At 42.2% G+C, this 14,691-nt stretch overlaps 1 protein-coding gene across 1 annotated transcript in view; it reads left to right on the forward strand.

The window, feature by feature from the left end:
- LOC128690078 (integrator complex subunit 8) overlaps positions 1-10,798 on the forward strand; it is a 303,474-nt gene extending 292,676 nt beyond the window's left edge. Inside the window, exon 21 of the mRNA XM_070088709.1 lies at positions 10,459-10,798. Within this exon, the coding sequence (XP_069944810.1) occupies positions 10,459-10,575 (117 nt within the window). The 3' untranslated portion in view covers positions 10,576-10,798. The remainder of the gene's footprint in view (positions 1-10,458) is intronic.
- Positions 10,799-14,691: the final 3,893 nt, after the last annotated feature.

Here is a 14,691-nt window from a genome sequence, read left to right on the forward strand (position 1 = left end):
AGCGGTCTCGGCGATGTTTACGGATCGGCGATTTTGCCCACTTTGAGCCCCATTTTCGGCCAATTTCACTGTACTAGTCGACAAAAAACATAAATATTTCGCTAGAACTCCATTTTTTCTATCGAATGGGTGCAAGAAACCACCCATTTATAAATTCAACTATCCAGTACAGTGGTCAGAATTTAGCAATTTTGCCAATTTCACACAAATTTCAAAAGATGCCAATTTCGAAATAGGGTCCAGAATAAACAAGAAAGACATTCCTGGCACTAAAATGACATTTCCTCTAGTCATTAGTCACGTCTCAAGGCCCCTCTTATATTCTTTTGCTTTCCACTTTGAATTTTTATTTTCACAAAAAATATAAGATTTACTGTTATGCAGACTACTGCATTAGTGTAAAAAATGGTATAAATATTATTGGTGCACTTGTGAAAGAATATTAGACTCACCAGTTGACGTGTATTGCACGCTTGGCACGATTTGTTTACTTTTGAAGTTTGGTAAAAATCGAACATTTCTGCTACTTTGAGCTCAATTTCAAGGCACCTTTCATTGTAAAACCAGTCAAAATTATCTCAATTTCAGTAATATGTCTTCCATTCTATAAAATGAGACCAAGAAAACTAGAATACAACAATAAATACTATACGAAAATACACTGCAAAGTCGCTGATTTATTAAAAAAAATGGAAAAAGTTTTTTTTTTTCTCATTATGCACCGTGTGCTGCAGGATTTTTTTTAGACTGTGCACACTGACCACATAGACCCATTCTTTCATATGAAGGCCTACCAGCTTTCTCCCACTAGATTTGAGGTCGCTAGAATTTATGAGTACTAGTACGTCAAAAACCCCTACGCGTAAGACGTACTAGTACGACGAAAACCCTCAAAGGGTTAATGCCCATCATTTCCTCTGGGGGGTCTCACTGTGATTGTCGTGGCATTCAGTTAGAGGCTTTTCTTGCTACCCACCCCCTCCATGTTTTAAATACAGGTACTCACACCCATTTTGATCCTTGGACTCACTCACTCTCTTGCATCGATCTCTCAGTCTGCTCTTCCTCCGCCGCATTAGACTTCACCTGGTCTGTTCTCCCAGATTTACATGACAGCGATCATTTCCCAATCATTCTTACTTCCCCTTTGTATTCACCACCTCTTCATAACCCACACTGGCAACTTGATCAGGCAAATTGGAACCTTTACTCACAACTAACTGTTTTTAGTGAGGTTCCTTCTTCATCCTCCATTGATGAGCTTTTACACCTCTTCTCGTCCTCTGTTTTAACCGCAGCTTCTAATTCTATACCCCAAACTTCAGGCAGGTATTCTCAGAAATGCGTGCCTTGGTGGTCTCCTGCTTGTGCTCTTGCAGTACGTTTGAAACTTGCTGCATGTGGCAGGTACCGGTGCAGTAGAACCACGGAGAGACTTCTTGATTTTAAGCAGAAGCGTGCGATCGCTCGTTGTGTCATCCGTGATGCTAAACGCACTTGCTGGCGAGATTATGTCTCCACCATCACCTCTGCTTCCTCTATGAGTGCAGTCTGGAAAAAAGTACGATAACTGAGTGGTAAATATTCTCCTGACCCGGCTCCTGTTCTGCGGGTTGCCAGTGTTGATATAGCAAACCCACTAGATGTTGCCAATGAAATTGGCAATCATCTGGTCTGTATTTCTCAGGGGCTCCTTCTATGCCCCTCATTTCCTTCCTCAAAGTCTGCCAGAGAGTTAGCACCCTTGGACTTTTCTTCTCTCAGAGAAGAACAGTATAATGTGCCTTTTACATTTCAGGAACTGGAGGCAACACTCTCAGCTTGCCGATCATCGGCAGCTGGGCCCGATGACATTCATATTCGTATGCTACAACATTTACATCAGTCAGCCCTTGCAGTCCTATTATGCCTTTTCAATCTTATTTGGTCACAAGGAGTTCTTCCACAGGTGTGGAAATCTGCCATTGTTCTCCCTTTCCGCAAACCGGGTACTACGGGACATGAAGCCTCCCACTATCGTCCCATTGCTCTTACCAGTGCAATTTGCAAAGTGATGGAACGCCTGGTAAATAGACGTTTAGTGTGGTATTTAGAGACACACGACAGTCTCTCCACTTGTCAATATGGCTTTCGTAAAGGCCGTTCTACCATAGACCCCTTACTACGCTTGGATACATGTGTTCGTAATGCCTTTGCGAATAACCACTCAGTTATTGCCATATTTTTTGACCTTGAGAAGGCATATGACACAACTTGGAGGTATAATATTTTGGCCCAAGCCCACTCCTTAGGCCTTCGAGGCAATCTACCATCCTTCCTTAAGAACTTTTTAACTGACAGACATTTCCGTGTTTGGGTTAATGTGCTCTCCCCGGACTTTATCCAAGCTGAAGGTGTCCCCCAGGGATGTGTTCTGAGCACAACACTTTTTCTCCTTGCTATAAATGATTTGGCCTCTAGTCTTCCATCCAATATTTGGTCATCACTCTATGTTGATGACTTTGCTATTGCATGTGCAGGCACTGACTGTCACCTCATTACAGTTTCTCTCCAACATGCGGTCGACCATGTTTCCAATTGGGCCACCACACATGGGTTTAAATTTTCCAGTACCAAAACTCACCAAATTACTTTCACTAGACGCTCTGTCATCTCCGATCATCCTTTGTACCTCTATGGCTCCTGTATCCCTGAACGTGATACAGTCAGGTTTCTAGGCCTCCTCTTTGACCGTAGGTTATCCTGGAAACCTCACATTACCTCTCTGAAGGCAAGTTGTCACAGCTGGCTGAACCTTTTTAAAACCTTTGCTCATCTTTCATGGGGAGCTGATCATAGAACTCTCCTTTGCCTACATTCCGCCTTCATTTTATCGAAACTTAATTATGATGACCAGATCTATTCAGCGGCCTCTCCTGCTACTCTCTCTCTTGCCTTAACCCCATTCATCACCAAGGATTACATTTATGCCTTGGTGCTTTTCGCACTTCCCCTGTTGAGAGCCTCTATGCAGAAGCGAACGTTCCATCCTTATCCGATCGCCGTGATCCCCATTGCCTTCGCTACTATGTACGCTCTCATGATCTCCGCAATCCTTCCATTTATAGAATGGTCACCGATATTAGTAGACATTCTTTATGTGTTCGCCGCCCCTGTTTGCTCCGTCCCTTCTCTCTTCGCCTACATTCGCTCTTGTCTTCTCTTCAATTACCACCTCTCTATGTTCATGTAGCATCCCCCTTTTCCCTACCCCCCCTGGGAAGTTCCAGCTGTTCGAGTCTGTTCTTTCTCACTCCCTTGCTCAAAAGCCCAACTGTCTACAGTAGCTTCCCGCTCTCTTTTTCTTGACCACTTCCACTCTCATTCTCATGCCATTGCAGTCTTCTGACTGCGTAGGATTCGCAGCAGTGTTTCTGGACAGCGTCATAAGAGGGCATTTACTATCTTCGGCTAGTATCTTTACTGCTGAATTGTATGCCATTCTTGCAGCACTTATCCATATTGCATCTATGCCTGTGTCATCATTTGTGGTTGTCTCAGACTCCCTTAGTGCTTTACAGGCTATACAGAAATTTGATACACCTCACCTCTTAGTCCTCCGTATCCAACTTTGGCTATGCTGCATCTCTTCCAAGCATAAAGATATGTTTTATGTTGGGTCCCTGGTCATGTTGACGTACAGGGCAATGAACAGGCAGACACTGCTGCATGGTCAGCAGTACATGACCTACCAGTTTCATATAGAGGTGTTCCATTTACAGACTATTTTGCTGCAATATCTACCCACCTTCACACCCGTTGGCAACAACGTTGGTCTACTCTGCTCGGTAACAAACTTCAATCTATTCTTGTCACCAGTGTGGAGGTTGGGAGACTACTCTCTCCCGTCTTCGCATTGGCCATACTCGTCTTACTCATGGTTATCTCATGGAGAGGCGCCCTGCTCCTTTCTGTGAGAATTGTCAGGTTCCATTATCGGTTAGCCACATTTATTAGGCTGCCCACTTTATCAACGAGCACGCAGAATAGACCTCCAATGCCGTCTTCGCTCCGCTGCTCTCTCTTTACCTTCCCTTCTTGCTGATGGACCCACCTTTCATCCGGACTCTCTCATTGACTTTTTGACAATAACTGACTTACTTCACAAACTCTGATGATACCTTCAGCATGACTTAAGAAATCGTAATGACACGATTGCAAATCGTGTCATTACGATTTCTTAAGTCATGTTGACGGCAGTGAAGGGACTTGAGCTAGAGTTCGTCACGGCCACGCTAGCTGGAGATTCGTCTGTAAAAACTTGCATTTGTGGTCACAGAGGTGCCTGTGCTAACCTTCCTATGGTGTAGAAATATACCTAGTTGGATGAATCTTATTGTGGCTAGCTGGTCTAGTGGTTAGCGCGACGGGCTGGAGTTTTGAGACTCTATGACCGCGGGTTCAATCCCGGCCAGGGGTATGGTTGATACCTTCAGCCCTTTCTACCTCAATCTCTTGCTGCCCTCTACCCCCACACTATCCCCTGCCCCGCTGTTTTCTGTAACCTACTGATCATCCCTCCCCCCTTCTACCGCCCAATACTCTCACTTCCTTCCCTACCCTGCAGCACTGCATAGCCCTTGTGGCTTAGCGCTTCTTTTTGATTATAATAATAATAATAATAAAATATAGTTAAGTTCATAGCTTTTTAACTTTATACAGTGGACCCCCGGTATTCAATATTAATCCGTTCCTGAGAGCTCATCAGATACCGATAATATCGAAAACCAAATCAATTTTCCTCATAAGAAATAATGGAAATCAAATTAATCCGTGCAAGACACCCAAAAGTATGAAAAAAAAAAATTTTACTACATGAAATGTTAAGTTTAATGCAATAGAATAATTACAATAACAATAAAATAATTAACACTTACCTTTAATGAAGATCTGGTGATGATTGGTGGGATGGGAGGAGGGGAGAGGTGTTAGTGTTTAGAAGGGGAATCCCCTTCCATTAGGGCTTGAGGTAGCAAGTCCTTTTCCGGGGTTACTTCCCTTCTTCTTTTAATGCCACTAGGACCAGCTTGAGAGTCACTGGACTTCTGTCGCACAACATAACTGGCAGACTCACCATGCCTAATCACACTGTTTGCCACTACGATTCTCGAATCTTTCAAACCAACCTTTGCTGGCCTTAAATTCACTCACATCACCACTAGTTGCAGGCAATTTCTTTACCAAATCGTCATGCAACTGGCTTAGCCTTTTCACAAATGATCGCTTGAGAGATGCTATCTCCTGCTATCTGTTTTTCATTTCACACCAATAACAATCTCTCAACATTTTCTAACACTTGCGGTCGCTGTTTCGTAATCACAGTTGCACCTTTTGCAAGAACAGCTTCCTTGATTGCTGTTTTCCTGGTCACTATAGTAGAGATGGTTGATTGGGGTTTATTATACAACCTGACCAGCTCCGACACACACACTCCACTTTCGTACTTTGCAATTATCTCTTTCTTCATTTCATAAGTCATTAGCGACTTTTTTCTCAAAGGGTTGACACTAGAAGCTTTCTTGGGGCCCATGGTGACTTATTTTGCAGGAACAAGCACCAAACACAGTGATAATGTGGATAATATGAAATGTACCGAATGTATCCTTAGATGCGCGCACACTGGCTGGCTTGTAAACACTGGCACACATGGGGCAGTTCAGGCCACACATGGACAGGTCTCGTACGAATCGTATCGAATACCGGGTTTTCAATCGAATACCGAGGAAAATTTTTTGCGATATAATGCATCAAAAAACGGATTTATCGAATACCGATGCCATCGAATACCGGGGGTCTACTGTATTTAATTCTTCTTATGGTAGCTGACTGGAGGCAGTGGATATTTGTGTCTGAAACAGTGTATAGAGTGCTGTAAACATTATGCAGAGAATAAGGAATGGAGAAATAATAGATGGTATGTTAGTATAAAAAGCTGTAATTAAAAGAGCATAAGAGGAGTTGTTGATATGGTTTTATCGCAAAGAAAAAATAAACAAGATAGGTGGTACACAAATAACCCGCACATAGAAGAGAGAAGCTTACAACGACGTTTCGGTCCGACTTGGACCATTTACAAAGTCACACTAACCAGAAGTGGAGCAGGAGGGCTATACATAGGCAGGAAGAGGTAGTGGTGGTAGTGGTAGTAGTACAGGTCTCCCTCAACATTCACGAGGGTTAGGGGATCAAGAGCCTCGTGAATGTTGAAGAATCACAAATGTTTGGTGCCCCAATATATTGTAGGGAAATATAATACATTACTGCTTCCTTAACTTGTCGAACCGTGAACAATCATAAAATACATGAAAACGTTGTAAATTGTACTAAATACATACGTTATGGCTTAATAACATGTACGTTATTAAATACCACTGCCTCCACCACTGCGAGTCCCTACTACCCTCCCTCTGACCCCCCACAATTGGCAGCCAGCCCTCCCACCACTTGTGTGGTGAGTGTTTTGTTTGTTCATTATTTGCTATTAAACTACAGTATAAATAATGTCAACCCATTTATGACTGCATATTGGAATGGCTATTCGGACAGGTATTGGAAGGTGACATCATGTGTTTACTCTTGAACACAGCAAAGAATCAAACATTTGTGCTACTGCTACTGCTAATAATAATAATAATAATAATAATAATAATAATAATATAATAATAATAAATACGATAAAATTGAAGAAGGAAATTGTACAAAAATACGAGGGTTGAAGCAGTGGTGGAGGAAGTGGTTGACGCATCGTCAGTGTGGCTTTGTTTATGCTGGAGTGAGCATTAGTCTCCGTGCTCTTCCAAACATTTCACAATAATTCATTGTATTTGGTGCTTGTAGATTGAGTGTGATTGGAGTGGTTGAGGCAGTGGTAGAGGCAGTGATAGAGGCAGTGGTAGAGGCAGTTATAGAGGCAGTTGTAGAGGCAGTGGATGAGGCAGTGGTAGAGGCAGTGGGTGAGGCAGTGGGTGAGGCAGTGGTAAAGGCAGTGATAGAGGCAGTGGGTGAGGCAGTGGTATTTACTAACATATATGTTATAAATAATAATAGTACATGTTAATATTAATAACATTTATAATAATAATAATAAATGTTATTCATAATGTACTATTATTATTTATAACATATATGTTAGTAAATATCACTGCCTCTATCACTGCCTCTACCACTGCCTCACCCACTGCCTTTACCACTGCCTCTACCACTGCCTCACCCACTGCCTCTACCACTGCCTCTACCACTGCCTCAACTGCTGCCTCACCCACTGCCTCTACCACTGCCTCTATAACTGCCTCTACCACTGCCTCTGTAACTGCCTCTACCACTGCCTCTGTAACTGCCTCTATAACTGCCTATACCACTGCCTCAACCACTCCAATCACACTCAATCTACAAGCACCAAATACAATGAATTATTGTGAAATGTTTGGAAGAGCACGGAGACTAATGCTCACTCCAGCATAAACAAAGCCACACTGACGATGCGTCAACCACTTCCTCCACCACTGCTTCAACCCTCGTATTTTTGTACAATTTCCTTCTTCAATTCTATCGTATTTATTATTATTATTATTATTATTATTATTATTTTTATATTAATATTATTATTATTATTATTATTATTATTATTATTATTATTAGCAGTAGCAGAAATGTTTGATTCTTTGCTGTGTTCAAGAGTAAACACATGATGTCACCTTCCAATACCTGTTTGAATAGCCATTTTAATATGCAGTCATGGATGGGTTGACATTATTTATACTGTAGTTTAATAGCAAATAATAAGCAAACAAAACACTCACCACACTGTGGTGGGAGGGCTGGCTGCCAGTTGCAGGGGTCGGAGGGAGGGTAGTAAGGACTCGTGGCGGTAAACTTAAATATGATTTGGTGGCTGGGAATTTAGCGGTTGGGAATTCGCGAATGTGTGAAGCCCGCGAAAGTTGAAAACGCGAATATTGAGGGAGACCTGTAGTAGTAGAGGTAGTAGTAGTAGTGGTAGTAGTAGAGGTGGTAGTAGTAGTAGTGGTAGTGGTAGTAGTGGTAGTGGTAGTAGTGGTAGTGGTAGTAGTGGGGAATAAGGAGGAGGAGCCAGTCAAATACAAAGAAAGGGGAGCACTGCAAGGGAGCTAGGTGCCCACAGAGGGAGAGCAAGTGCACAGAGGTGAGTGAAAGGGGAAGTGGTGAAATAAATAATGAAGGAACAGAAACACAAGACAGAAGAAAGACAACCCAGAGGAGAAAAAGGGAAGAGGAAAGAGGAAGAGGGAGAAGAAGAAAAAGAAAAAGAAAAAATGAGGAGTCAGGTTAAGTCACGGGTATTCTGAAGTTTGGAGCATTTTACAATGTAGTGGGAGAGGAAGGCATCCACAGAGACGAAGCCAGGGCTAAGATTCATACAAGGAAAGTTGTGTATTAGAGAGGATTCAACAAGACGGCGACTGTTAAAGTTGGAAGTAGGGAAGACAGTTTTAGCAGAAGACCAGTCAATAGGATGGCTATGATCTCTGACGTGACAGAAAAGAGCATTTTTAGTGTCGGCAAGCCTAACACTATTTTTGTGCCCCCTAAGTCTGTCAGAAAGAGATCGACCAGTTTCTCCGAAGCATTGAAGAGGACAGGAGGAGCAAGAAATAGGAAAATATTATTCTCAAACATTCGGTGTGGCTATGGGCTCTCCTCTCTCTCCTGTCCTTGCTAATCTTTACATGGAATACTTTGAGACTGTTATTCCTACCATCGATGTGCAACCTTCACTCTGGCTCCGCTATGTGGATGACATCTTTGCTCTGTGGCCTCATGACTCCAGTCTCTTCCAACCTTTTCTTGAAGCTCTTAATAATCTTGCCCCTTCCATTAAGTTTAAAGCGGAATGGGAATCTAATTCCTTGCTTCCTTTCCTTGATGTCCATGTCCACCGCTCAGATACAGGTTTTTCCTTTTCCGTTTACCGAAAACCTATGCACAGTGGCATGTACATTCACTACTTTTCCTATCATGCTTGCCCCGTCAAGAAAAGTGTTCTTATCTCCCTCTTTCTCCGTGCCCTCCGCATCTGTGATCCTCAGTTCCTTCCAGCGGAAATTTCCACCCGTCATAATTCATTTTCCCGTCTTGGCTACCCTTCCCATTTCATAGACTCTGCCCTCTCACGTGCTAAACGTAATTTCTTCTCTCCCAAACTCTCTACTCATGGGAATTCTTCTGTCCTCTGCCTTCCCTACATTTCCGGTCTTTCTAATCTCAACAATTCTCTCCGTCCCTTAGACATCGAGCTTACCTTCCGCCAGACTAACACACTTCGCACTAATCTTGGCCATACCTCTCCTCCCTCTACAGATGTTCCTGGTGTCTACTCTACTTCTTGCTCCTCCTGTCCTCTTCAATACTTCGGAGAAACTGGTCGATCTCTTTCTGACAGACTTAGGGAGCACAAAAATAGTGTTAGGCTTGCCGACACTAACAGTGCTCTTTTCTGTCACGTCAGAGATCATAGCCATCCTATTGACTGGTCTTCTGCTAAAACTGTCTTCCCTACTTCCAACTTTAACAGTCGCCATCTAGTTGAATCCTCTCTAATACACAACTTTCCTTGTATGAATCTTAGCCCTGGCTTCGTCTCTGTAGATGCCTTCCTCTCCCACTACATCGTAAAATGCTCCAAACTTCAGAATACCCGTGACTTAACCTGACTCCTCATTTTTTCTTTTTCTTTTTCTTCTCCCTCTTCCCCTTTCCTCTTTCCTTTTTCTCCTCTGGGTTGTCTTTCTTCTGTCTCGTGTTTCTGTTCCTTCATTATTTATTTCACCACTTCCCTTTCACTCACCTCTGTGCACTTGCTCTCCCTCTGTGGGCACCTAGCTCCCTTGCAGTGCTCCCCTTTCCTTGTATTTGACTGGCTCCTCCTCCTTATTCACTACTACTACTACTACTACTACTACTACTAGTACTGCTACTGCTACTGCTACTGCTACTGCTACTGCTACTGCTACTACCACCACCACTACCTCTTCCTGCCTATATATAGCCCTCCTGCTCCACTTCTGGTTAGTGTGACTTTGTAAATGGTCCAAGTCGGACCGAAACGTCGTCGTAAGCTTCTCTCTTCTATGTGCGAGTTATTTGTGTATCGTTCCAGTCACAGTATTGTGCCTTTTTTTGTTATTAAAGATAGGTGGTAAATAGGATGTTCAAATTTGTGTGTGTGGAAGGTAGTGTAAGTGGCTTTTGTCTCTTGACATTTAGCAGTCATATGTGAGCATCTCACATCAAAGTGAGTAGAGGCAGTTAGTGAAGGTGCTTTTTTTTTAGTTTGTTTGCCTAAGGTGGAAATCATGGAAGGAGTTAAAAAAAAATATTTAAGTAAACTCTTTGCTGTATTTGTAGGACTAAAATTCATTTGCTTTTATTTATATTTTTCAGTTAAAGATGATGGGTCTCCTAGAGGTTAACTCCAACAACAATGACGAAATTCAAAGAGAGGCAGCCAAAGTTCGGAAGCACAGGTTTCTGCGTGCCATGGCCAAACAGTACTTATAGAGGATGATCCTTTATAAATGTTACTTTAAACATTTTAAAGTTCCATAATCATTCACTGTTTGTTGTAAATGCAGATAAATCATACTTTGAATGGCTATTCTCTTATTCTAGTTGTAAATGTGATGCATGCTTGTAGTCACATGAAGTGCAGGTCTTTTACACAGTAAAAATGAAATCTTAAACAGTTTGTTAAAAAGTGAAAATATATATAATAACAAAATAAGCAGTTTATTTTTTACCTTATAATTGAATTGTGATGTCTTGACACTTCCAGCAACCAAACTGAAGCCATAAGGATGCACTCAAAAGGATTTCACATAGCTAAGAGTTCCACACATAGATAAGCAGCAAGTGGTCAAACACATTCAACCCTGGCTGACCAATGTGCATCAGACATTATTTCGGGAACTACCTATAGTCACGGCATAGTCTCAGTCCCCCATACTAGGCACGGATCCTAGGGAAGCAGCTCTACCTCTCCCACCTTCCTCACTATGCTCCCGTTTTCACAATCAGAAGAGGCAGTCTCTATATATCACGCAAAGACCATATCTCAAAGTATACTAGCACTTTAAGCTTGAATCCCTTCAAGGAAGGGAGTTCTTTCTTGGTGTGAGAAAGAAGCTCTTTTTATTATTATTATTATTATTATTATTATTATTATTATTATTATTATTATTATTATTTCTTCTTTCAACGCACCGGTCATATCCCACCAAAGCAGGGCAGTCCAAAAGGAAAAATAAAAGTTTCTCCTTTTACATTTAGTAATATATACAGGAGAAAGGGTTACTAGCCCCTTGCTTCCTGCATTTTAGTTGCCTCTTATGACATGCATGACTTACAGAGGAAGAATTCTGTTCCACTTTCCCAAGGAGATAGTATTATTATTATTATTTTTATTATTAACACATCAGCCTTCTCCTGCCAAGGCAGGGTGGCCCGAAAAAGAAAAACCTTCATCATTCACTCCATCACTGTCTTGCCAGAGATGCACTTACACTACAGTTATAAAACTGCAAAACAAGTCTTTTTCATGCACTCAAGAGAGAGGTTCATTTTTGCTGTGAATGGTACTGACCAAATTAACAATCTTACTCTCCACTCTTGACAACGCATCTGTCACTACACAGACATCCCTTCCTCAGTTCTAGGTGTTGTAATGTTCTCATCCAACATGCTATTGTCCAATAATTTATGCAGTGTGGTTAAGACATTCAGGAGCAAATTGAGCTCCAAAGCATGAGTCACCAAAAGGGAGATTTATATCCAGCTTACCCAAAGTCAGATGCATTACACAAGCAACATTGCCACACTGACATTTTGACTGCCAGAAACTTCTGGCCTCAGGTTACATAGCAGGACAGCACTCATCAGCTTGCCATTCATACTCCACAATTATGCTGCTGCCCATGTCTATTTGGACAACCTGTACAAAATCTGATATTCGTATCTTTTTCTCCTTCTAGCCCCTTTTCTCCTGACATTCATTTACTTTTTATTCTTTACCTCTGCCACTCCTTATTTTCTCTGGGGAAGGTTTCATTGTGACTTATGTGGGGATGAATTAAAGGCTTTTCTCACTTCTCTCCCTCTCCATGTTTTAAACACTGGTACTCTGACCTGTATTGATCTCACTGTATGCTCTTCTGTAGCACTGGACTTTGACTGGTCTGTAGTGCCTGATTTTCATATCAGCAATCATTTGCCTCTTCTCATTACTTCTCATTCTTAAGTCTTTTTCCTGGTGTTCTCTACTTCGTCCTTTATAGAAGAGCTATTACAACTTTTTAGCATCTCTGCTCTTGCTCCCACCATCCATTGCAGTTCTCCTTGGGTAAGTATTATCAAATCTGTGCCCTAGTGATCTGACTGTGCTTGTGTTGTATTTTTGGTATGCACTGGGTGGAGACATTACCACTACAACAACTACCAGCAGGTTTCTAGTTTTGAAACAGGTGAGGGTGTGCTTGTTGTGATGTATAGGTATGAATATGTACTTGTTGGCAGGCTTGTATGTCCATTGGCAATTCTATTATGTGGGAGTTGACTGGCAAGTACTCTCCAGACCTAGCTCCCATTCTTACAGTTGCTGGTCATAGCATTGCAGATCCTGTTGAGGGTGCCACAGCAATCAGTATATTGGAAGGGCACCTCTCTACCTCATTTCTTTCCTCAAAGCTTGTGAGGGAATCAGCTCTGGAGTTTACTTCTCACATTAAGGAATTTTATGATGTTCTGTTCACTTTCCAACTGATGACAGCTGAACTTGATGACATCCATACCTGTGTACTTCAACACTTAACCCTATGTCACTCGTCATCCTCTTACACCTTTTCAATCTCGTTTGGTATCAAGGGATTCTCTGCAATAGGAAACCATTGTTCCTACCTTTCCGTAAGCTAGGACCCCTCAAGGAAGGTTCCTTGATACTGGTGAGGGGCTCTTGCATGATCTAGGGAATTGGATCTGTGCTTCAGTTCCCTGAATTAAGCCTGAATACCTTCCATCCCCCTCCCTACAGGTGCTGTATAATTCTATGGGTTTAGTGCATCCCCATGATTAGAATAATAATAATCATAAGCTAGGTACTTCAGGCCATGACATCACCCATTACAGAACCATTGCTCTTAATAGTGCAATTTGTAAAGTGTTGGAATGTTTGGTTAACAAACGTTTAGTGTGGTACTTGGAAAACTAAATTCTCTCTCCCTTTGGCAGCTTAGTTTTCATAGGGGCTGTTCTATTAACTTAAATCTTCTTGGATACTTATGTTGACTATGCCTTTGCCATCAGGGCAGTTAGATTATGGGGATTAATGTATGCTAGGAATCTGTGTTCTTTATCAGCCGGGCACCCAGCTGACATGAGGCTATTCTTGATGATATCGGTGACTTCATCATGTCTTGTATGCCAACCCTTAACGTTGGGACAGTTCAGAGCATGTAGACCATATTGGTCGGCTTGGGCACAGCTGCAAATACAGCTATATACCATGTGAATTTGGGCAACGAGGCAGAGATACACAGCAATGCAGAGAATCTGCAGGTCAAGACATGTTCATTGCCAAAATGGAAACTGTTAGAAGGAAGTCCCCAGAGTGAAGTGCACTCACTGCTGTGAAGTGCACAGTCCCTCCTGTTGCCGTTGTGTGCAGGATGCTGTGTACACATTTTTTGCAATGAGGCTGGCCAGCTGCACTATTTGTAGGCCAGCATATATAAAAATAATTCACTGACACAGCACACAGGAAAACGAGTGGAAATAATAATTATTTTGAGGCACACTAAATCTTTTGGGAAATTCAGAGTCTCAGTAAATCAGATACAGTTTAAGGAATGGGAAGTTAGGTCAGATTCTCTGGATCAAGAGCCCTTCATTGATTTCATATAGCCTCCCTTAAATAGCAGGTTCAACTCTCATCTGATTATACCTATACTAGGCAGGTTCAACGCTCAACTGACTAGTCCTATACTCGGCAGGTTCAACTCTCAGCTGACTAGTCCTATACTAGGCAGGTTCAGCTCTCAGCTGACTAGTCCTATATTAGACAGGTTCAACTATCAGTTGATTAGTCGTATAATAGGCAGGTTCAGCTTTTAGCTGACTAGTCCCATACTAGACAGGTGCAAATCTCGGTTGACTATGTGCATACTAGGCAGGTTCAACTCTGTTTAGTCCCATACTAGGTGGGTTCAACTCAGTTTAGTCCCATACTAGGTGGGTTCAACTCAGTTTAGTTCCATACTATGCACGTTCAACTTTCCATTTATTCCCATACTGGGCGGCTTCAACTCAGTTTAGTCCCATACTAGGCAGGTTCAACTTTCGGTTTATTCCCATGCTGGGCGGGTTCAACTGTTCAGTCCCATACTAGGCAGGTTCAACTCAGTTTAGTCCCATACTAGGCAGGTTCAACTCTCAGTTTAGTCCCATACTAGGCAGATTTAACTCTCAGTTTGGTCCCATACTAGGCAGGTTCAACTCTGTTTAGTTCCATTTTAGGCAGGTTTAACTCTCAATTTAGTCCCATACTAGGCAAGTTCAAGTTTAGTCCCATGCTAGACAGGTTCATCTCTCAGGTGACTAGTTCCATATTAGACAGGTTCGACTCGG

The sequence above is a fragment of the Cherax quadricarinatus genome, chromosome 25, assembly GCF_038502225.1.
Source record: "Cherax quadricarinatus isolate ZL_2023a chromosome 25, ASM3850222v1, whole genome shotgun sequence".
Taxonomy (NCBI): domain Eukaryota; kingdom Metazoa; phylum Arthropoda; class Malacostraca; order Decapoda; family Parastacidae; genus Cherax; species Cherax quadricarinatus.